The 23,441-nt window shown below is 35.8% G+C and overlaps 1 protein-coding gene across 2 annotated transcripts in view; it reads left to right on the top strand.

Annotated features, from left to right (window-relative positions):
- The window catches only part of ACVR1C (activin A receptor type 1C), an 80,432-nt gene that overhangs the window by 8,561 nt on the left and 48,430 nt on the right, over positions 1–23,441 (top strand). For both annotated transcript variants that reach the window (XM_072751561.1, XM_072751562.1), the window contains exon 2: positions 21,805–22,035. In XM_072751561.1, coding sequence (XP_072607662.1) covers positions 21,805–22,035 — 231 coding nt within the window. The remainder of the gene's footprint in view (positions 1–21,804; positions 22,036–23,441) is intronic.

Genomic DNA, 23,441 nt, shown 5'->3' with positions numbered 1-23,441 from the left:
TACACACACATAAATATATGTTTAAATTGGGCTTCTTGAAGAGAGTGAGCATTTGGTTAGGTCCTGCTTTTTTATTCGGTCTTGTATACTTGTCTTTTAGATAGAGAATTTAGACCATATACATTTAATGTATTTATCAATATGGTTGTGTTTAAATCTGTCATCTTGTTATTTTTATATCTCTATTTCTTTCTATTTTTGCCTTTGGTTGACTTAATTTAAAAAAGTTACTATTCTGTATTATTTCCATTATTAGTTATTATAAGCTACATCTCTTTTTTTGTGATTGTTCCAGATTTTATAATATCCATCTTTAAATTATTGTACTTTAAGAACCTTATTATCATATTCTTCCATTTTCCTCTTCTTGTCTTTTGTGCAATTAATCTCACATATTTTACTTCTAAATATCTTATAGACCTTGAAAAAATAGTTCTTATTTTGGCTTAAATATTTAATTACCTTTAAATGAATTAAAAAGATGAATGTAGGATTTTGCATTTACCAACCTATATATCATTTTTGTTCATTGCTCTTCATTACTCAGTGTAGATGTGATTTTACATCTGGTGTCATTTTCCTTCAGCCTGAAGAACATTTCTTGTATTTCAGTTCTTGTGACAATGAATCCTAATGCTTTTTTGTTTTCTGGAAAAGATTTATTTCATTTTCGTTTTTCCTCAAAAATTTTATTAAACTTTTCATCAACTGACTACCTCACACCAGTCAGAATGGTTAAAATTAACAACTCAGGAAACAATAGATGTTGGCAAGGATGTGGACAAAGGGGAGCCCTCTTACATTGTTGATGGGGATGAAAACTGGTGCAGCCACTCTGAAAAACAGTATGAAGATTCCTCAAAAAGGTTAAAAATAATAGAACTACCTTAAGACCCAGCAATTGCACTACCAGGTATTTATCCAAAGGATACAAACATAGTGATTTGAATGGGTACCTGTGTCCCGATGCTTATAGCAGCAGTGTCCACAAGAGCCAAACAATGGAAAGAGCCCTGATGTCCATCAATAGACAAATGGATAAAGAAGGTGTGGTATATACATATGCAATGGACTATTACACAGCCACCAAAAATAATGAAATCTTGCCATTTGCAATTATATTGATGGAACCAGGGGGTATTATGCTAAGTGAACTAAGTCAGAGAAAGACAAATACCATATGATTGAACTCATATGTGGAATTCAAGAACCAAAACAGATGAACATAGGGGAAGGGAAGGAGAAATAAGATGAAAATAGAGAGGAAGGCAAACTATAAGAGACTCTTAACAATGGGAGACAAACTGAGGGTTGCTGGAGGGGAGAGGGGTGGAAGGATGGGGTGACTGGGTGAGGTAATGAGCACTGGTTGTTATATGCAACTGATGAATCACTAAATTCTATCCCTTAAACTAATAATAAAAAAATTTCATCACCTAGAATTGAAAGATATTTAGTTACCATCCACCCATATATCCACCAACTAGATTATACCATTTTGCTTGCTTTATCACATATATATCCATTTATCTATTCCTCTATTCATTAATACATATTATTTCATATGTATTTCTAAATAAATTACAAATATCAGTACCCTAGCCTCTAAATACTTCAGTATGCATATTACACAAGTTCAGTATGTGCTAACATTTTTCTCTTTTGATGAAACATTTACATATAATAACATTCATAAATCTTATATGTGCATTCATGGTGTTTTGAGAAATTCATTCTTTTGATCTTTTCAAGATATTAATCATAAACATCACCACAATGAGTTTCCTCATGTTTCTACCCATTCTTTAGTACTTATTTTTTTCACTTTAGATTAGTTTTGACCGTTGAGTGTAATGCTTTGTAAATGCCAACTAGGTAAATTTTGTTGATAGTATTGTTCACATCATCTATATTTTTACTGAGAGGGGTGTTAAAAATCTCCAACTATACTCGTGGATTTATCTTTCTCTCCCTTTAGTTCTGTCAGTTTTTATTTCAGGTATTTTGAAACTCTCTTATTAGGTACACACACATTTACAGGTGTCATGTCTTCCTGATGCAATGACTAATTATTGTGAAATGTCTCACTTCATCTCAGTAATACTTTTGTCTTCATATCTACTCTGTGTAATGTTATATATAACCGTACAGACTTCTTTGTGCTTCATATTTGCATGTTTATTTTTCCCATACTTTTACTTGCATGCTATCTGTGTCTTTACATTGGATGTGCAACTTTTGTACATAGTATATAGTTGGTTCTTGATTTTTACCCGTTTACTATATGGCAATATCTGCCTTTAATTCAAGTGGTTAGGCCATTAACATTTAGTGTAATTAGTGGTATGGATTCAAGCCTACTATGTTGCTATTTGTTTCTTTTTATTGTTTCTGTTTCTCATTTGTTGCCTTTTTTGAGCTAGTCACTTTTTTGAGTATTCCATTTCATTCCTTTTATTGATTTCCTAACATTCTCTTTTAATTAGTTTTTTAGTAGTTGTAGGCTTGTGTGTATTTTTTCTTAGTTTAATATTCATTTTGAGTCAGTATTATACTATTTCATACATCAGTCTTTACACTTGACACCTCATTTTGCCTACTTCACTTCCCTTTTTATCCCAGGACACCTCCTTTACATTTATTGTAAAGACCTTATAATAGTATGATTACATTTTCCAGTAGTGTAATTATATTGACATCAGCCAAACATAATGAGACACACAAATAATCAAGGAAATAACTTGACTTGCAAGAAACAGGGCACTCATGATTTAAGTATGATGCAAATGTTGGAACTATTGTGTAGGAATTTAAAATAATTGTGACTAAAAACTGTAGTAGAAAAAGTAGAAAATATGCATGAAAATACATGGCATTTTAGCAGGAAAAGAATATAAGGAAATTTCAAATGGAAATGCTAGATGTGAAAGCATGAGATGAAGAATTATACTATTGATATGCTCATCAGTAGACTTAGCACAGCCAAAAAAAGAATAATGAAATTGAAGATAGACCAATAGAAATGACCTTAGAAATGTGTAATTATAGTATTATAAAGTCATTACACTAAAGTGGAAGGTGTCAGGAGGTAAAAAGGAAAGAGTGAAAAGGCCTCAAACAGACATCTAAGAGCTGAGACAATATGAAGTGGTATAACATATATGTAGATGGAATCCTAGATGGAAAAGGGACAGAATGGGATAGAAATTTGAAGAGATATTGCTTAACAATTTTCCAATTACAATGAAATATATCAAATTACCAATCACAAAGGGTCAGAGAAGCTCAAGCAGGATAAGTATCTCTTTTCCCAAACCCCACACTGTTAAACACATCATATGTGAATTGATGAATTCAAAGATAAAAGTAAATCTTGAAGGCAGCCTGAATAAAATAGATTACAGAGGAACAAAGTTAAGAATTACAGCAGACTTCTCATCAGAACTGTGCAAATAAGAAAACGATGAAGTGACAACTTTAAAGTGCAGCAAGTATAAAGCAACCAAGTTTTCCATACTATATGAAGTTATCTTTTATTTTTTAGAGATTTTATTTTTTTATTAAAGAGAGAAGGCATGCGTGCACAAGAAGGGGAGGAGCAGAAGAGGAGGGAGAAGCAGACTCCCCGCTGAGCAGGGAGCCTGATATGCAGCTCTATACCAAGACCCTGAAATTATGACCTGAGCTGAGGGCAGACGCTTAACCAACTGAGCCACCTATGCACCCCTGAATTTATCTTTTAAAATAAAAGTGAAATGAGGACATTTCCAATAAATAAAAACTGAGAATTCACTACTTCTAGGCCTGTACAGCAAGAAATGTTAAAGGAACTTTCTCAGAAAGTATCATAGATTTGAATGCACAAAAAAAAAAAAAAAAAAAAATCTCTGGAAATAAATGAAGATAAATATAAGATATATTTTCCTTGACTTTAATCACTCTAAAATATCATTGACTTTCTAAAGCAAAAATAGCAATGCTCTTTGAGTGTATAGCATATGTATAGATAAAATGTAGACAAAATATGCGACAGCCTTAGCACAAAGGATGGGGAGGAGGAATTGAGAATATACAATTGTTTAGTTTTTTGTATTTTATGTGAAGTATTATAATATTATTTCAAGTTATACTGTGATTAAAGATGCATATTGTACAACCAAGAACTACCCCTAAAATACTGAAATCTAAATTAAAATATTAATGCGTAAATAAGAATATAATAAAGTATATAAAATGAAATAAAAATCTTTAATCCAAAAACATGACAAAATGGCAAAGGTGTACCAAACACAGTCAGAACAAATAGAAAGCAACCAGAAAAATGGTAGATAATGAACAAAATCAAAGACTAGATGTTTCTCACTACTAGTGAAAACAAGCGAAGATGTCTGCTCTTACCAATTCTAATCAATACTACATTGAAAGTCCCAGCCAATGCGTTAAGATAAGAGTAATAGGAACACCTGGATGGCTCAGTAGATGAGCATCTACCTTTGGCTCAGGGCATGATCCCAAGTCTGGGGATCAAGTCCCGCATCGGCCTCCTCACAAAGACCCTGCTTCTCCCTCGGCCTCTCTCTCTGTGTCTCTCATGAATAAATATAAACAAAATCTTAAAAAAGAGAGAAATATATAAAAGGCATATGGATTAGATAGGAATAAGTAAAATTTTCTCTATTCACAGATGATTTGGTTTTATATAGAGAAAATGCCAAGGAATCTCCAAAAAAAGGAATTAGAACTGATAAATTCTAGTTCAAGGTTTCAAGACACACATTAATACACCAAAATCAATTGTATTTTTATATATGCTAGCAATGAAAAATTAGAAATTGGAAAGCCATTTACAATAGCACCTAAAAAAACCATGAAATAAGTGAAAATCGAACAGGATATATGGAAAGTCTGTTGAAAGCTATTAAACACAATTGAATGAATTTAGACAAGAATTGAATAAATGGAATGTTATACTACATTCACAGAATCAAAGTCAAAATGTTGTTAATATAACAGTTATCCCCCTATTTGGCTTATAGACTCAGTGTAATCCCAATCAATGTCCCAATTAAAATTCCAGTGGGGATTATTGCAGAAGCCACCAAGCTGTTTTTACAATTTATGAGGAAAGATAAAGGAACTAAAATAACCAAATTAGTTTTGACAAAGATCAAAGTTGTCATATTTACAGTAACTTATTTGAAGACTTATAAATCTACAGTAATTGAGACAGTGTGTTATTGGCAAAAGGAGAGGCACATTGATTAATGGAATAGAATAGAGGGGCCAGAAGTAGACCCATATGTATGTAGCCAATTGATTTTTTTTTTTTTTACTAAGGTACAGACAATGCTATGGTGAAAGGATAGTCTTTTCAACAAATGATTATGTAAAATTAGATATTCATACTCAAAAGAAAGAAAAAATACCTCAAAATATGCCTTGCATGTGTACAAGTATTAAAATCAACCTAAAAATAAAATCTAAAACTATAAAAAATTCTAAAAGAAAAGTAGAAGAAAATCTTTTGAACTTGGGTTAAGCAATATTTCTTAAATGTGACCACCAAAAACATAGTTCATAAAAGAAAATATTGAAAAATTGGATTTCATCAAAATTGAGAATTTTGTTTTGAGAGATATTGTTAAGAGAATGAAGACAAGCCATGGTCTGGGAGTTAGTATTTACATGACACATATTTAATAAAACACTTAGAACATATAAAGAGTTCTCAAAACTTAATAGTAAGAAAATACCCAATAAGAAGTGGGCAAAGAATTGAACAGGTATAAAGAAGACACATGAATGTACATAAGCACACCAAAATTGCCGAGTATCATTAGTCGTTGAAGAAGTCCTTATTAAACTACAGCGGTATGCCCCTGCATGTCTATTTGATTGGCGAAAACAAACAACAACCAAAAAAAGAGCTCAAGAAAACAAAGATGACAATATCAAGTATTGGTGGGAATCCTAAGTAGCTAGAACTCTTATCCATTACTGGTGAATATAAAGTGAAAAAACACCGGTAATTTTATATAAAGTTAAACATACATTTTATATAAAATATAGTCATTTCAATTCTAGATTTATCAAAGAGAAATGAAAATTATTCCCCACACAGAGCTGTATATTAATGTTTATTACAAGCTTATTCTTAAATCAGAAAAAACTGAGGAAAAAAGCCCACATGGCTTTTAACTTGCGAATGGATAAACAAACTGTTGTATGTCCATTCAGTGAACTACTGATGTATGCAAGAACCTGAATGAAAGCCTTAAGAAGTAAATGAAAGAAGCCAGAATCAAAAGGCTGCATTCATTTGACATTCCGGAGAAGACAAACATCAGGGACAGAAAGTGCCAGGGGCTGGAGTTGTCTAAAAGAGTCTGAGAAAATCTGGGAGGAGGGGCGATTGAACTGCAGTCGTCAAAACCCATAAAACTGTACACTAAAAAGGATGAATGTTACTAATGTAAATTCAATCTTTATAAACCTGACCCTCCTCCCTAGATTGGAGAGCATGTATGAGAACTAAGAAGTCTTATATCAATCAAGAAGTCAGCCAGTACCGTTTCAAATTGGTTAATTAAGAACAGCAGTGTAGTTTTAGAGTTAATGTCCCATATATGGAAACGTCTTAGAGAACAACAACAAAAATGGTTAAAAGTGCCTTTGTGAAGTGAGACAGGGGAGAGAAGTGGGTCACTAGATAAATGCTTTCTATTTTAATTTTTCCTATATATATATATTTTTTTTACCATATGCACTGATAGGGTTGGTTGTACAAACAAAAGATATTTTAAAATGACACAGAATTGATTTGCTTTTGCTATGTAACTTCTATGTAAATAAGGGATTTCTGTTAAAATGTTTTTTGTATCATCCTCAGCCTGTCAAATGGCATAGATAGAAGTGAAATCAAATTAGGATAGATCAGACTATGTTTAATTTATTAGACTGGAGTAGTGATTTCTTCTCTGGGCAAAGAAAATTTCAAGTGAGGGACATTTTCCACATGTAGATAAAGCCTATTGTAAATGCAGCATCACTCCCCTGCTCTCTTTAGGTGAAAGCATTTGGTTCGACTTGAAAGGTCATTTATCACCTACAAGGGAGCACTTATGGGCTGCTTGGGCTCTTTTTGTTGGTTTCCTGTAGCATTAAGCTTGCTTATGGAGAATTTTGCTTGCGTCAGCAGTCTATACACAGGCTCATTACTGCATTAACAAACCTCATTTTGCTGAGTTAGATTAGAGGTACCCCTTGTTCAGTACAATGTCATGTACACAGTGGGCAGTCAGCATTTTCTTGATTGTCTTCCACACAGTCAGGGAAGTCACGATAAAGATGAGGGGTAAAATTATGGAAAGATCATCAGGCTAGCAAGTCTGTTGGTTTACATTTCAGGATCAGGGATGTTTCCAGTGTTGAGTGGCAGTCATTCTGTAATAATCATGTACCTGAATTTTCAGGGACAACCAGCTTTCAAATGTGCTAGCCTATTTTCAGACCACAAATTCCAATTTTTGGCCTAGAAAATAGAGTTGCTGTAAGCTATGGAGTAACATGGCAGTGGGCATGTGGATGTTCACTAGACTCCACTAGCAGTGTGATTTTAAAGGCTGTGCACAATTGCTGACTGATGGTATCCCTGTGATTTCCAAAATAAATCTCCATGAATGAAATACTTCTACAGAGTAAGACATGATTTTAATAAAATACGATCTTAGTGTCATAGTATTAATAGGTGTTCATTATAGGAAATTAGAGAAAAGTGTTGAAAAATGTAAAAACCACCTTTAGTTTTTAGCTCAGAGGAAGCCACTATTAATATTTAGATATATTTTCCTTCTAGTTTTTATTCCTGTCCATATATTTGTAAATTGAGATCATATCCTCTATGATCCTACTTTTCTTTTTTTTTTTCTTAAAGATTTTATTTATCTATTTGAAAGGCAGAGAGAGAGAGAGACAGAGAGACAGAGGGAGGGAGTGCACAAGCGGGGTGAGGGACAGAGGGGGAAGCAGGCTCCCGCTGAGCAGAAAGCCCAATTTGGGGCTCCATCCCAGAACTCTGGGATCATGACCTGAGCTGAAGGCGGATGCTTAATGGACTGAGCCACCCAGGCATCCTATGATTCTACTTTTCATTTAATATTCACAGTAAGCAATTTCCATTCTATTTAAATATTATTAAAAACAGGATATTATGCCATCATATGTTTTGTCAAAATTTACTTAAACATTTTGATTTAGGGAGATTTTTAAATTATTTTCAGTTTTTACTTTTGTGAATAATAAACTGCAATGGAAAATTAAAATAAAATTTTGTTTTCTTGATTATTTCATAAAGAGGAAATACAAGCACAAAGAGTATAAACATTTTAGGAATCCTGAGACAAACATTTCAGATTGCACTCCCCAAAATTTGTACCAGTTGTTACTCTACCAGCTATGAAAAAAGGTGAAATTTCACTGATAGCCCCTTATCACTTCTGGGTGTTTTAATTTGCAAAATCATTTCTTAATTGGCAAGTGGAAATATACATTGTCATTTATTTTGTTTATTTTTTCATTGACATATTTGTCCTTCCCAAATTTATTTGTCAGACCCAAGGAATAATTTGTCAGACTCAAGAAGGGGAAAAAATTAATGTAGTAACCAATATAAGAATTAACATTCTGCTCTTATGTCCGGCCTATGCTCCAGGATGTGCTCCACTGAACACCACGGAGTTCTTTATTACCAGTCATCTCTGCCTCGGTTTTAAAATGGAGACTGTGGGGAGCAAAACACACTTCTTCTTCTTCTCTAGCATCCTTTATGTCATGCTTCAATTTTATTATGGTTTATGAACCAGGAAAGAACAAGTGAACCCCTTTTGGGTTTGGGTGGGGAAGAGACCTCTTCCCACTTACCTTCCTCATGGAGCCTCTTCCTGTGGGACGGTCAAGCACCCTTTATGTGTGTCACAGCAGCATTTCTCCTACCACGTTCCTAGACTGAGCCTGTGAGGCCTTGTACTTAAACAGACACGTCCTTTAATCCAGTCTGCCTCTCCTGTTCATTCCCGGTTGTGCTTGGTTTTACAGTGGAGGGGAGTTCTTAAGTACAGGACCTTGTCTCCCCCCATCCTTTAGCCTCACCAAGCAGAGAGTCTTAGGTACTGAGATCTAGTGCTCTCCTAAGCGGAGCCCCACTTTCCCACCTTCAGCAGCCCCCTGACTACAAGACTGAAGCTTCCCTGCAGACTCAGCTCTGGAGAAGACTCTTGCGGAGTCTGTTGGAAGGGCAGGGTGGGCTCTGTACATTCCCTCCTTAGGGAGGCTCCAGCCTCACCTAGGAAGCGGATTCCAGCTGCTCCAGAAGAGACACTAGCCTTTGGGATCAATCCAAGAGTCTGAATCTGTTAAACTGATTGCCAACCCCCAAGATAATTGGTTTTTTCTGAAAAGCTAGTTTCTTCACTTGATCTTAGCCAAAAGGCCAAGAAGCGGTATTTGAAAAACTAGTTTCTTAACCTAAGTCCATCCCTCCGTTAACTCAACAATTCTGACTCCCGCCGATCCCGAGTTTTTAAATGCTGAATATTAACATTGAACATTAACCGTCTTGTCAAGCAAAGGGCCTTTTCTACAACCTAGTCCATCTTGTTTCTGAATAGTAAAAAACAAAACAAAACAAAAAAAACAAGAATTAACATTCTAGATACTTCCACTTTTTAAAAAAGATTTCATTTATTCATGAGAGACACAGAGAGAGGCAGAGACACAGGCAGAGGGAGAAGCAGGCTCCCTGAGGGTGGCCAGATGTGGGACTCGATCCCAGGACCCTGGGATCACGCCCTGAGCCAAAGGCAGACAACCATTGAGCCACCCAGGTGCCTCAGCTCTTACTCCCAGGTACCTTCTATGAATAGAGGAGCAGGTGATGCTGCCCGTCTTATGCTTGCATAATACAAGCTCTTCATACTGTCTAAGCCAGGCCTTGGTTTTGGGGTCAATTTCGGAAAGAGGCCCAATTAGGATCAGCCTTTAAGAAAAAAACTTTCCTTCTAAAATCACTTGCCCTCCTTTTCCCCTTTCAACTCTTCACTTGGCAATCTATTTTTAGTTAGATCATCTTACTTTGGATAGTTTCCTTTTATTTCTAGATTAAGAATTATCTATTCCTTACCATATCTGATCATATAAATGAATAGCTGTGGATCATGATAAAAATTTCTGACAAGTGAACCCCTGAGAACTCAAGGACTTTAACTTTTCAAATTTTTTTTTTTTTTGCTACTTTCATTTTAAACTTGGGATAGTTTTGTCTCTTTTCCTATCTGCATATTCTTTTAGCCTTGTGGTTTGACTATTAACTATTGATTACTTGTTTCTTTACTGATTAGTTAATTGCTTCCCTTAAAAATGTCAGAGCTTCCTTAGCTTTAAGAACTTACGTTTTTCTCATTAAATTTTGTAGTTTATTTCTTGTCTCCCAAGTAGATTGACCATGTCATGTGCTCCTGTTTTCCTTCCATGACCAGGTTCTTTGTGATCCTCTCCCATTTGTTTTCCATCTTTTGTACTTCATGGGGATTGGAAACATGAAACTAGATTTCTATGACTTAATGGACCTCCAAAGTATGAACTCAAGATTATTCACTTCAGTCCTTATCAGAATGATACAGTATTTTCCTGAACAATTTGCTTTGTTAACTACTATTCCAGGACAACAACTTTTTTTTTTATGTATACATATCAGACGCTCATATTGTTCTTGCTGATATTACATGGCAGCCAGGGTATTCATTTCTTTGGGTATTACAACTTTAGAACAACTGGCGATCATCAAATTGAATTCTTTCTTGGACAGATCAATTGAAGGCACAGAAGCCTCAAAGGCCATGTTAGTAGAACTAGGATCAGAACTTCAGGTCTCCTAACATGACCCTAAATGCACCAGACTGGATTAGAACAGCTACACTCTTCCCTCTTTACCCAGGTTCATTTCTCCGTGCAACACAATAGCAATCTCTGCATATCACCACAAGTTGTTGCCGGAAATTGTATCTTACTGGAGTTGGTTATAATTGGTCATAATTTCCCATGTGAACAATATTAAAATTATATTGGATGTTCCTGATCAGGAGTTTATTGTCAAGTAAATCATAGATACAATAAGCAATATATTGAATGCCGGTGTGTAATGATCCAAAAATTATATATCATCCTCCAAGTTTTGTAAAATAGACTCTAATGTGCAGGTTGATCAAATATAGTGCTAAGCTCTGTGCCCCCGTACTGGTGGAGGCGTTGCCTAGAGTGAACTCATCGAGTTGAGGCCAAAAGGCCCAGTAGCCCACTCACTAAACAAGGAAGTTCCTTGTTGGCCAGACCACTGATCTGGGACTATTAGCTTTCTTTATTCAGCTTTTTTCAGTTTTCCAGAATATCCATATTGAGTAGAGATAGCAGTATGGAAAATTGCCTTTTCCATTTTAGAGAACATTCCTACATGGGTTATGGCCATTGATTGTGAACAAAACAAAGCGCAGGAACAGGTTGGGCACTCAAGCTCCACCTTCTGATACATAGTCAACCCCCAGATTAACAATTTGTTTCAGAAAAAGACAAAAGAAATTGAACATTATAGAAGATAATTATATTTTTCAACATTTGAAATTTTAAAAAGATATCCTTGATCTATCCCTCAGTCTATATTTCTTTATATTGTAATGTACTTGGTATTATAATAACCTTTCTTTTTGAGATGGTGGTATGGGGTGCTTCCCCTGGTCCCCAGTGTTCTTCCTTGGGGAAAGCAAAAATTTAATGAAATCCTGGTTGAATCCCAAAATTATTTTTGAAATTCAACTCGATGAAATCTCAAAATCTGGTAATCACTATCAAGTATGATTTTATGTGAATATCAACAGCTATATGGCCAGGGGCTGACAGGTCTGGAATGCACTCATGCCAGTGCCTGACTGAAAGCCTGAGGGTCCCCCGTGACCCAAGAGGAGACTGGCAAATGGGACAGATGAAGAGAAGGTGGGAGACGCAGGGCCCTGTCCTAGGGGAGGGTTCCCAGTCCCATCCTGCAACTCCAGGGAAGGCCGAACTTTTCCAACCAGCAACTGAGCCTCTGCAAGGCTGTGCCTGGGTTGCAGAGATGCCTTTGGAACTGGAAATGGGGATCCAACGGTGTGTGTGTGTGTGTGTGTGTGTGTGTGTGTGTGTGTGACAAGAACACGTTGGCAAGTTAAACCCCATACATATCAGTCCCACCCACAGGAGACATTTCCCACTGTCTGTCTCATTTTCCCCAGGCTGGTAGGGATTGCTGGAGGATCTTTGACCACTGCTGAGAGGGTAGGTCGGACAGTGGAGGAGGGAAGTGGGCTGGGGATGGTGAAGAACTATTGTGCTCTTCAAGACTCACCTCAAAGAAAATTACCTGCCTGCACCTGTCCCTTCACCCCCAGATTGGATTAAGCAGTGCTCAGCCTCTGTGCCCAAACACATTGTGCGCACGTCCCTGACTGTTTCACCACACTATTCCAATGTGCTTCGACTCTACAATGCCTTTAGGGAATGATCTTTTTTTCTTTTCTCAGCTCTTAGCATAATATTTGACATACAGTATATGTTTGGGAAGGTGTATTTTATACATCAACTTGGCTAGGTCACAGTACCTGCCTGCATATTTGGTCAGACACTAGTCTGGATGTTATTGTGAAGGTATTTTTTGGATGAGATTAATATTTAAAACAGTAGACTTTCAATGAAGTCGATTACCCTCCATAATTGGATGGGCTTCATCAAATCAATTGAAGACTTTAAGAGAAAACAAACTGAGGTCCCTAGAGGAAGAGGGATTTCTGCCTCCACACAGTCATCAGATTTGAACTGCAGTATCAACTCTTCTCTGCAACCTACCTTGGAAATTTTGGAATTATTAGCCTCCACAATCCAGTAAACCAATTCCTTAAAATGAAATCTCAGCCTCTCTCTCTCTCTCTCTCTCTTTGTGTGTATGTGTGTATACATGTACATCCTACTGGCTCTGTGTTTCTGGAAAAGCATGGCTAATACAATATTCTTTAAATAATAATTTAAAGAAATTTTTAAAAAACTAGACATTTACCATAAAGTAGTTTAAAGTAGTTTAATTATCACCTGTCAAAGAGATTTATTTATTAGATTTATGTATTACCTAACACCACAATCAAATCCACATAAATTTAGGGGTTAGATGTATTACAAAAAATCATAAACTGGATGAGGATTTCCTAAGCTTAAAGGCAAAGGAAGAAAGTGCTAAGTAAAAGATTGATCAACAGAATTTCCATCTGTTACATTAGTTTTTTTGATATCTATAAGTAAAGCTCCATAGAAAGATATTTGGAGAAGATGTTAAGTCATTTTGGGGATATGGGATTAGGAGTGATGTATTTGATTTTACTTCTTTATATTATATGTATTATATAATACATGTAACCTGACTTCTTTTTGACAAGGGATAAGTACTTTTTTTCCCTTCCAAAACAATGAAGATGGTACATTAGGAAGAAATAAATAGATGTGATAGTGGGGAAAGTTGTATGTAACACATATAGCAAAGGATTTCTATGTTCATAAAGAGCTCTTGAAATTGATTAGAAATTTAAGACTAATCAAAGAGCTGAATGGCATGGACAAAAAACTTACCCAAGAGAAAATCCACAGGAAACATTTGTAAAAAAGTTCAACCCCAATCATAGGGAAATGCAAATTAAAATAAGATGCAACTTCCACCCATCATTTTATTAAGATTTTAGTGAGAATAGCTAATGCTGACAAGTGTATGTGAAATGGGTACTTTCATACAGGGCCAGTGGAAATCTTAATTGGTACAACATTTCTGGAAAGCTATTTGACAGTGTCTCTCGAGAAGGTCTGATGTTGTAATTCCACTTCTGGGACTCTAGCCTGGGAAACTAAATTTGGTTAAAGATTAATCGGCAGAGATATTCAACACAGTGTTATTTAATTGCAAAAATTGGAAACAAGTGAAAGGCCTGAAAGCAAGAAAATGCTGGATATCATCCAGTTACACTAATGGGAGGTCTGTAAATGCCATTAAGTGACTATAAACAAGAGATCATAAAAGCTTATGACATGATGATAATAGAATAAAAAGACAGCATGTAAAATAGTGTTTATAGATAGAAATCTATGGAATAGAAGAAAACTGGAAGATAATATACCATAATGAGAATAGTTACAGGGTTGTGAGTCTTTTTTGTTGTTGTTGTTGTTGTGAGTCTTCTTATGTGTTTGGCCATTTTGCATTCTTCTGTAGAGTTTTTTATACTTTTTAATTTAATACATGTTTCTTGATTTTTTAAAAAATCATCTGTCATACCCTATTGTGGGCATTGGGATGTGATGGTAGATGGTAGTAGGAAAGATCCCTGCCTTTGTGGATTTTTAATTCTGGTAGGGCTGATACAATAAATTAGCTTACTACAGATTACAGTATATGCCAGAAAGGATGGGGAGCAGATTACTCATCAAGAAGAATGTCTGATGATTTCCCTGAGATGGTGACATTTGAGCTGAGCCTGAAGAATTAGAAGCAGAGAAAGCACACTACAGGCAAAGGGAATAGCCAGAGAAAAAAAACGTGAGGCGGGAAAGAACTTGTTATCTAGAACTATGAAAAGGAGACCAGTATGTCTGAAGGGCTGTTATAAGCAATGAGGTTCAAAAGTGGGAAGCACCCAACCCAGACCTACTGGCCTATTAGGTCACAAATAATGATTGTAGATTTTATTTTATTCTAGATGTAATTAGAATCCATTGAACATAGATAGCTCTTTTCTTCATTAGAAGACAATAAAAAAAAAAAAAGCAAGACTAAGAGAATGGTTTGGTGAGGAACCATTTAGTCTGGTAGCCCAAGAGTATAACTTGTTGTTAAATTAAATGAAAATTACATGGGAGAGTGGCAGAGGAAATGTGTCTTGTGATTAGGAACACTATTCTTTGATATGATCTTTTGATATAGGAGGCCCCAAATGAAGTCCTTTTCTTCCGTGGATGACTATAAAGTTTTAAGTTGGCCAGAAGATTGCAGGAAATGTGCCCTCCCTAAGGAGATAAGCATATACTCTAAGAGATGTCACACTGTTCCCAAAAGCAGTCATCATGCAACCGCCACCCCTGCCAGCCTGCTGCTAACTACTGTCTTGACTTCCAAAGGCAGGAAGGAAAAGGCTATCCTCTCCACAGCTCAGAATCCTTCTGCATTTTCATGCTTTCACAGGGATATTTTCAGAGAATCTGCACAAATAATATTGCCATCCCCCTTTTAGACTAGTTTATACCCCTTTATGGTTGACTTATTTTTGTACCATACTGTACGAGCTTAGGGGCTAATGTTATTAATAGTAGTTTTGGAAAAGCATTTCTTTGAAAAGTAACTTTTCAGTTAATAACTGTGCTGATAAGCAAAAATGTTAAACTGATCATTTTTCCTCTTTTAAAAAGTTTTTAAATTGTACTGAAAGCTTTTTGACATTATGCCGCAGTACATGTCCTTTCTGTATCTAGTCCTCATTTTGAGGCTATAAGTAACTAAATAAATAACCTAATCCTGGCCAATTTTGAACTCTACTCTTTTTGTCAGCCATTTAGACATTATTGGGAAGTGTTTTTATTTCTGTTTAATAGAATCAGGTTGCTATGGTGTGGTACCCTTGAATAGCCTTAGGTCTTGTGTGCCATTTCTGTGATATATATATATATATATATATATATGATTGGGGGATTAGACTCTGGGTGTCTGGCCCAAGTCAGAGAAGCTGTGAACTTTCCCTTAATTTCCTAAAAATATTGTGCTGATATTGGAAAAAGCATTAGATTCCCATATGATACAGGACAAGATAAATCATCTTTAATACCAACTGGAGAAATTTTGCTGGATTGTAAACTAGTAGGATCCTTTCATTCACTGAAATACCAGTGCGTGAATTTCGGGGTATAAACCTATATTTTGGGTGCTATCTCTTTTTTTAAAATTTTTATTTATTTATGATAGGCACACAGTGAGAGAGAGAGAGAGAGAGACGCAGAGACATAGGCAGAGGGAGAAGCAGGCTCCATGCACCGGGAGCCCAACGTGGGACTCGATCCCGGGGTCTCCAGGATCGCGCCCTGGGCCAAAGACAGGCACCAAACCGCTGCTGCCACCCAGGGATCCCCTCTTTTTATCTGTCATACATAGATAACCCTGTAGTTACTGGTATTGAGAATTGCAACATGGGCTCAGAGCAGGAAAAGACTATAAAACTGGGATCTTTAGAAATCTTTTAATCTGCTTCCTGACCTGATCACATTTCAGGTGAAGAATCTAAGATGTGGAGGTATAGTGTTGGGTGGTTTGTGGTGGAAGTGAGCGGAAACCTCCGGTTTCATTGAGTGTTACCTGTGGACTGAGGACATTCAAAATGGCTAGTCCTATAATTCAAAGTGTGCTGGACTCTTCCTAATTTGAGCCCTGCAGCTGGAAGTGAAAACAACTGTCCTGGATGGAATCCCTCCCATGAGAGTAGTTCCTTTTCTTCTCAGCTATAAGGATGAGGCCTTCCTGAACAGGGAGCATAATTACCACTTAACACAAAAGAACAGTTTTCCTTTGTGCTGGATGTATTCTCATATTTTAGGAGTTCTGAATGTCCTTAGATACAGCCTGGTAAATAGAATTTCTAAAAGTAATGTCTCTATTGAAAACTCCTTTGGCCAAAAGATTTACATTCATATTGTCCATATTTCATTAATGCTGCTTTCTTTCTCTATCATATTTTTCCCTACCACAAAGAAAGAGAAATGATTTGAAATGACCCCATGACATGAAAATCAAATGTTGAAAAGGAAAAGAAGGGAAGATAGGTCTTTGCCTGATTTCCTTTGACCCCGTCTGGCTTTCCTTTACATATCCTAGTGCTGATTGTCCTAGTGTTCTTTTCATATTCAGCACATGGATGAGCTTGAATTGTTCCTTTGTTAACTCAGAAGCCTGCAAATGATGAAAAGATTATATATGCAGCAGGTCAAATTTGAAACAGTTTTCTGAATTAAAAAAAAAAAAAGTTGTGTTCAGTACCCTACTCTAAAATTAGGGAAATGGAATCAACTGATGTCTGGAGAAGAGGGAAGGGCATATGTGTCAGAAATTGGTGTAAAGCACTGGTCAATAGATATTTCAGAATATAGACCCAAAATGTAGGCAACCAACTTATTGAAAATAGTATCTAATTCAAAACAACTAATATTTCCCAAGCAAATATTTGGCCGTTTAACGAGAATAGTGCAAGTGCAAAGAATAAATGCAAATCAATGAATTTGGTTCTTTTTCTGTAGTCTGATGGTTTTTACATTTCTGGACACCAGGATGTGCTTGCCATCACATGTAAATATGGATGAAAATTTATTTTCTGGTTGATTAGGAGTGTGCACATCCTTTGGTTTCATGTGGGTAACAGATGTCTTGTGAGTAACAGATGTCTTGGCTTTTACAGACTAATTGGCAAAAAGGGGGAAAAGGGGCTAATTAAAGGGGTGGGAGGAGACGCAAGAAAAGTGCAATCTTTCTTGTGGGGAAAACTCTAATAGACCTCCTTATTCTGGGTAATTACCTCCTTCTTCAACTTCATTTGCTATCTTTCCATATGACTCAAGTACATTATAATGGGAAAGTACAAAATAAAGAAACATAAGGCTGGACTACTGTCTGCTAACAGCCAGATTTATCCTGTCATGGAATATTCTAGTATAATTGACTCAATTAACATCAGTCTTTTAAAAAACAAAATATGAAAGCATAAGTCTAATCACTAAGGGCAACTTATGTTTTAATTGGCAGCACAAGGGTTCTATGTTGAGGGTGGTTGATATAAATATAATTTAATTATATACCAAATGTAACCATATAGTGGTTTGGTGGGAAAAGAAAAATGCAAGACTGAGTATGTTGTATGTTAGTGATACATCTTAGGTTCCTTTCAGTTTGTTGTTTGTTCTCCATCAGTGCTCTGGTACTGCCAGTTGACCTGGAATAGATGAAAACATTTAGCCGATGTTTGAAGCTGTTATCAACAAATTCTCAGTTTTGTCAGTGTTTTCCATTGTGCACCATTTAAAGTGAGGTGGTATTTACTGTGTCTTAACTCTATCACCTGGGTCTGAGTTAATCTTATTGGTACCTTTTATTTAAAATTGAAGGAAATTTTTATAGCTTGTTAAACATTCTATGAGTATCCATATCATTCCTTGATAAGAGCTATTATATAATCATTTTTATAAGGAGCTAGTAGTCTTTCAAAGAAAAAGTATCAGGTTAGGTATTTAGAGGTTTACACTTGATACAAAACTTAGACAATCTGAAAGATAAGGTTACTTATGTAGATGCACACACATGATAATTGACTCTTATTTAACCTCCTGTCTTCTCAGAAAATAAGTAGGTAGAAATTTTTTTTAAAAAAATATCATTGTGTTTTAAAAGATAATTAGGATAATACAGGGCAACGTCTCAATCATCAGTTGTTAATTATTAACTTCTTTCTGCTGTATTAGAATGATATTTTATTCAATTGTGAGAAATTGGTGAGGTTGGAAAATGTTTTATGAACCTATCATTTAAAAAAATTTTTTAGATATATATCAGCTTTGGTGGGGGCAGAAACAACATTGCTTGTATAATCTAATAACTGCTACATTAATTCAGCCACTTGATCTTTTTGACCCTCATATTTCATTATCTAGAAAACGGAGACGATGGCATCCCACATTTGCACTGGGAATTATATGTAATGATAAACACACATGAAACTAACATATGTTTAATTGTTGAGTGCTTTATGGTTGTCTTCCTTCCATGAACCCCTCTTCTGTAGTTAATTGCATTGATTTCCAGGCTAGGCTTTTCCTGGAAACAGAAAATTCATGGAGACTCTGATGAGGAGTCCAGTAATAACTGGTTTGAGACTGTGTGTCAGGAGACTTAGTCTTTCCAACTTCAGCCCCTTAAAATATGAGGATAAAGAATAACCACAGTGGGTTAAGTTTCTTCAATGTCAAAAAGTTTTCTATAATTTGCAGTTGTAAATTTCTGTGAATTAAAAAATCATGGAGTCATAAAATGGTGGCACTCCACCATAAAATGGTGGAGATTTCAGGATTTGGGATCCACTACCCTGACCCCAGTTCATTGAGGGTGAACATTTCCCATTTTCAGAAGTAGGCACTGAGGCGCTGTAAGGTCAAATATCATCTCTAAAGGCAATGAGCATGTTAGTGACAGAGATAGGACTGAGACTTTCTTTTCCTGAGTTCTTTATCTGGACCATGGCCAAACACCACCCTGCTGTGTGACTCTCTAGATTCTAACCTGGGCCATTTGAAGAAGGAGAACATTCAAGTTACTCCACAGAGTAGAAAGGGATGCATTTCTTTGTTATGCCTCTTAAATGGTCTTACAGCCTAGTCCATTCAGCCATTCCTTTATGGATTATGTATTTCAATTGTTAGCATAAGACAACCAGCTTTACCTCCTCTGGTAGGGCAAGTCATAGTCACTGATGTTTACATAGGCTTCCTGTGCGCCAGAAATTGTTCTAAGAGCTTTATGTAGATTAATTTATTCTTCACAACAGTATGAGGAGGTATATTCTTCTTCTCTTCATCTTTCATACAAGGAAATGGAAGCATAAAGAGGCCAAGTAATGGCCAAGATTCAAAGCTAATATAACGGGGATTTGAAGGCATTTGTCAGATTGGAACTGAAAAGTACTAGAGATATTCCACTGACAGAAGACACCTGATTGGATGGATAGTGACAATATGAGCTCTCTTTTATACAAGGAAAGGGACTTAAAACATTTTTCAGATCACCTGGATTTTATACATTTACCTCTACCGAATCCTAATCAATGTAGATTACAAGGTTCTACTGTAGCACATACATACCAACAAATGCGTACAGTTGACTGCTGAACAACGTGCATGGGAAGGCACCAACCCCTCACGCAGTTGAAAATCTGCTTAATGTTTGACTCCCCAAAAATTTCACTAATAGCCTACTGTTGACTGGAAGCCCTACCCTAACATAAACAATTAACACATATTTTGTATATTACATGTATTGTATACTGTATTCTTACAATAAAGTAAACTATAGAAAATAAAATCTTACTAAGAAAACCATAAGGAAGAAAAGGGATATTTAGAGTATGGTACTACATTTATTGAAAAGAAATCCACTTACAAATGGATGGGTGTGGTTGAAACCCATGTTGTTCAAGGGTCAGCTGTAGATTTGTTTATATTAATCTCCCTTAGAATAAATGGAGGAGTGAGCTATTATGTTTGGTCCAATGTCGTTAACAAAAGAATATTTTATTTTATTTTATGACTGTAGTTCTTTTATCCCATAATAAACATGTTTATAGAGATGGTATTTTTATACCAATCAAGAAAAATGACCAGAGGAAAGATAATTTTTATTGGTCAATATGTAATTTGTTCTTTCTTACACAGTTATGTAGGAATATTATCCATATTTGCCCTTATATTGACATTTGAAGTCAAGTATAAAAATTATTATTTATGTATCAAAAATTGTAGTTATAATAGTTCCAATTTCAGTAATTAGTGATTTAAAGACTTCAATTCCAGTAAAAAATGATTTTTATTATAAAACTTGGTGCACTCAGATAATTGTGGGGAGTAGTTATGATTTAACAGAAAACTCATTAGGATAATAATACAAAAGGCTTATTTAGTATTGTACTATTTAAAAACAATGTAATTAAATAAAATTTGAATAAATTGTCACAACCACTGAACTTCATGCTGATGGATATTTTACATCAGCACAGAGGAATGCTGTGTCACTTGGAACATGTGAGTTCATGTGCATGTGTGTGTGGGGTGTGTGTGTGTGTGTGTGTGTGTAGTAAGTGAGGAGGATCAAGGAAATTTATACAGTGGACAGATTAGCAAAGTCCTATTTTTGAAAGTTTTATTGACGTTGAGATATTATATTCTACTGTTGATGTGTTTTGATTCATGGAATAGATGCGTTCATTAAAGAAAATTGTCTGAAGGTCATGGTCTCTGTTCAAATGACTCTTATTCTATGATGTATTTCTTAGTGAAGAGGGGGAAGTGTCATGGCTCATCAGTGCCTTTATCAGTGCCTACTATGGCAATAGCAATAATATTATCACATCATCGAATACAAGGGTAAAGAATCACACTGTTTTGTTTTGTTTTTAGAGCTGTAAATTTCTATGATTAGGTTTGTGTTTAGAACATTCACTTAAAAGTTAAAGGGAGAAGGGGTCAATGAACAGAGCACCCTGGATGGTTTGGTTACCCAGCTCTCCAACCACAGTTTACAAGTGATGCTGGACAGCGCCCCTTGGTTGCTGTGTTACCATATCCCAGCATTTCATGAGAGCTGTTGACTTTGAAATAGGCCAATTGAGTTTGAGAAGGAGGGACTTAGACCATGGCCAAGAAAATGGTTTTATAATGTAGTAGCAACTGAATAAAGTCACAAAAATACAAGCAGTAGTAAATGATGATTGGGCCACCTGTGTAATAAAATGCATGACTGCTGAGAACAGTAGCCTGTGTTTATCCAGTGCCGTTCATTGAAATCCTTCCTCAATTCTCATTAAGATTGAATTCTTAAATTCAAGTATTATGAAATAAATTTGCATGGTATTTTCTATATCTTAAAGCTTTCTGTCTTACACCTTTCAGGATTGAAGTGTGTCTGTCTTTTGTGTGACTCTTCAAACTTTACCTGCCAAACTGAAGGAGCATGCTGGGCTTCAGTTATGCTGACCAATGGAAAAGAACAAGTGATCAAGTCCTGTGTCTCTCTCCCAGAACTGAATGCTCAAGTCTTCTGTCATAGTTCCAACAATGTTACCAAAACAGAATGCTGCTTCACAGACTTTTGCAACAACATAACACTGCACCTTCCCACAGGTAATGCATTTATCTTTGTTCATTCCAAATGTAATTGTACTCTTGGGAAATTATAAGCATACTGGATGTTTCTTTAAGTAAGAAAATCCATTTTATGGTTCTCTCCTTTTTTTGACTGGTGACATTCTCTAGAGCCTAGATGAGGTTGATTTTTTTTTTAATTGCACAAGACTGTCAAAACATTGACAACAGCATAATAATTTTGAAGACATTTGTCCACGTGGATTGTATTTTTTGAAGTGTTTAATGGACCTAAAGTAAAATGTCAATTCGTATGAATTCTTGTAAAGGAAAGAAATTAACACATATACGAAGAAAAAAAAGAGAGAAAAGGGAGCAAAACTAAAATTAGTAGATTGCCAACTTTTATGGAGACAAACTTTTTTTCTCATGGGCACCTTCTGCATATCTTCTTTTCCTGCCCACACTCAAGTGCAAGCACTTATGAGCAGAAAGTTGGAGGTAGGATGGAACGTAACTCTTCCTTATTGTGCAGATATAGTCTTGCCTTTCACCCAATTTCATGGTGCTTTATCCTAATTTACAAGATACTGACAATCAGTCTGGTGTTTTTTCAGTAATTTTGGGGATGTTAAGGGGCAAGTAATTAAAATCACAAGCTAATGTATGACCTGAAAATACTATGTAGTGGGTTTTCTTTATTGTTTATTAATTTAGTAATAATCCAGTGCTTATTGATATGCTAATATAATATCTTCACACAGATATATAGTCTTATTTATAAAGTGACATTTTAAGGTACCATTATCCAATCTCAGGTCTTCCTGCGTCACCATATCAATATCCTACTCCGGTATTTTTAACCAATTTTTTTTCAATAAATTCACGGTTCCCCTTTCCTACCAAAGAACATTTATTTTATGCAGAAACTTGGCGTCACTACCACAAAGGAAAAACTGGTTTCCTTACCATATGTAGAAGACAACTATGTACAAAACCAAACATAGCTACTGCATTCCAGTTAAGTGTTTTGGATTTTCTCTGTGTTTAAAAGGGAGGAGAATGCGATGTTCAAGACATACTGGTACAAAATGAGGCTTTTTGATCATCAGCAAAACTAAGAGAACTAAAGAAAAAATTATCAATCATTATCATGTGATTCAGTGTTATTTAAATCATGTTTGTTGACCACTCCAAATGGTCTCAAGAACCCTTAGAATCATTTCATGAGGGATCCCTGGGTGGCGCAGCGGTTTGGCGCCTGCCTTTGGCCCAGGGCGCGATCCTGGAGACCCCGGATCGAATCCCACATCAGGCTCCCGGTGCATGGGGCCTGCTTCTCCCTCCGCCTGTGTCTCTGCCTCTCTCTCTCTCTCTGTGACTATCATAAATAAATTAAAAAAAATTAAAAAAAAAAAAAAGAATCATTTCATGAATCACCACCG

This window comes from Vulpes vulpes, chromosome 3 (assembly GCF_048418805.1).
Source record: "Vulpes vulpes isolate BD-2025 chromosome 3, VulVul3, whole genome shotgun sequence".
Lineage (NCBI taxonomy): Eukaryota > Metazoa > Chordata > Mammalia > Carnivora > Canidae > Vulpes > Vulpes vulpes.
Note: the sequence above shows the minus strand (reverse complement) of the source record. Positions and strands in the feature narration are given on the sequence as shown.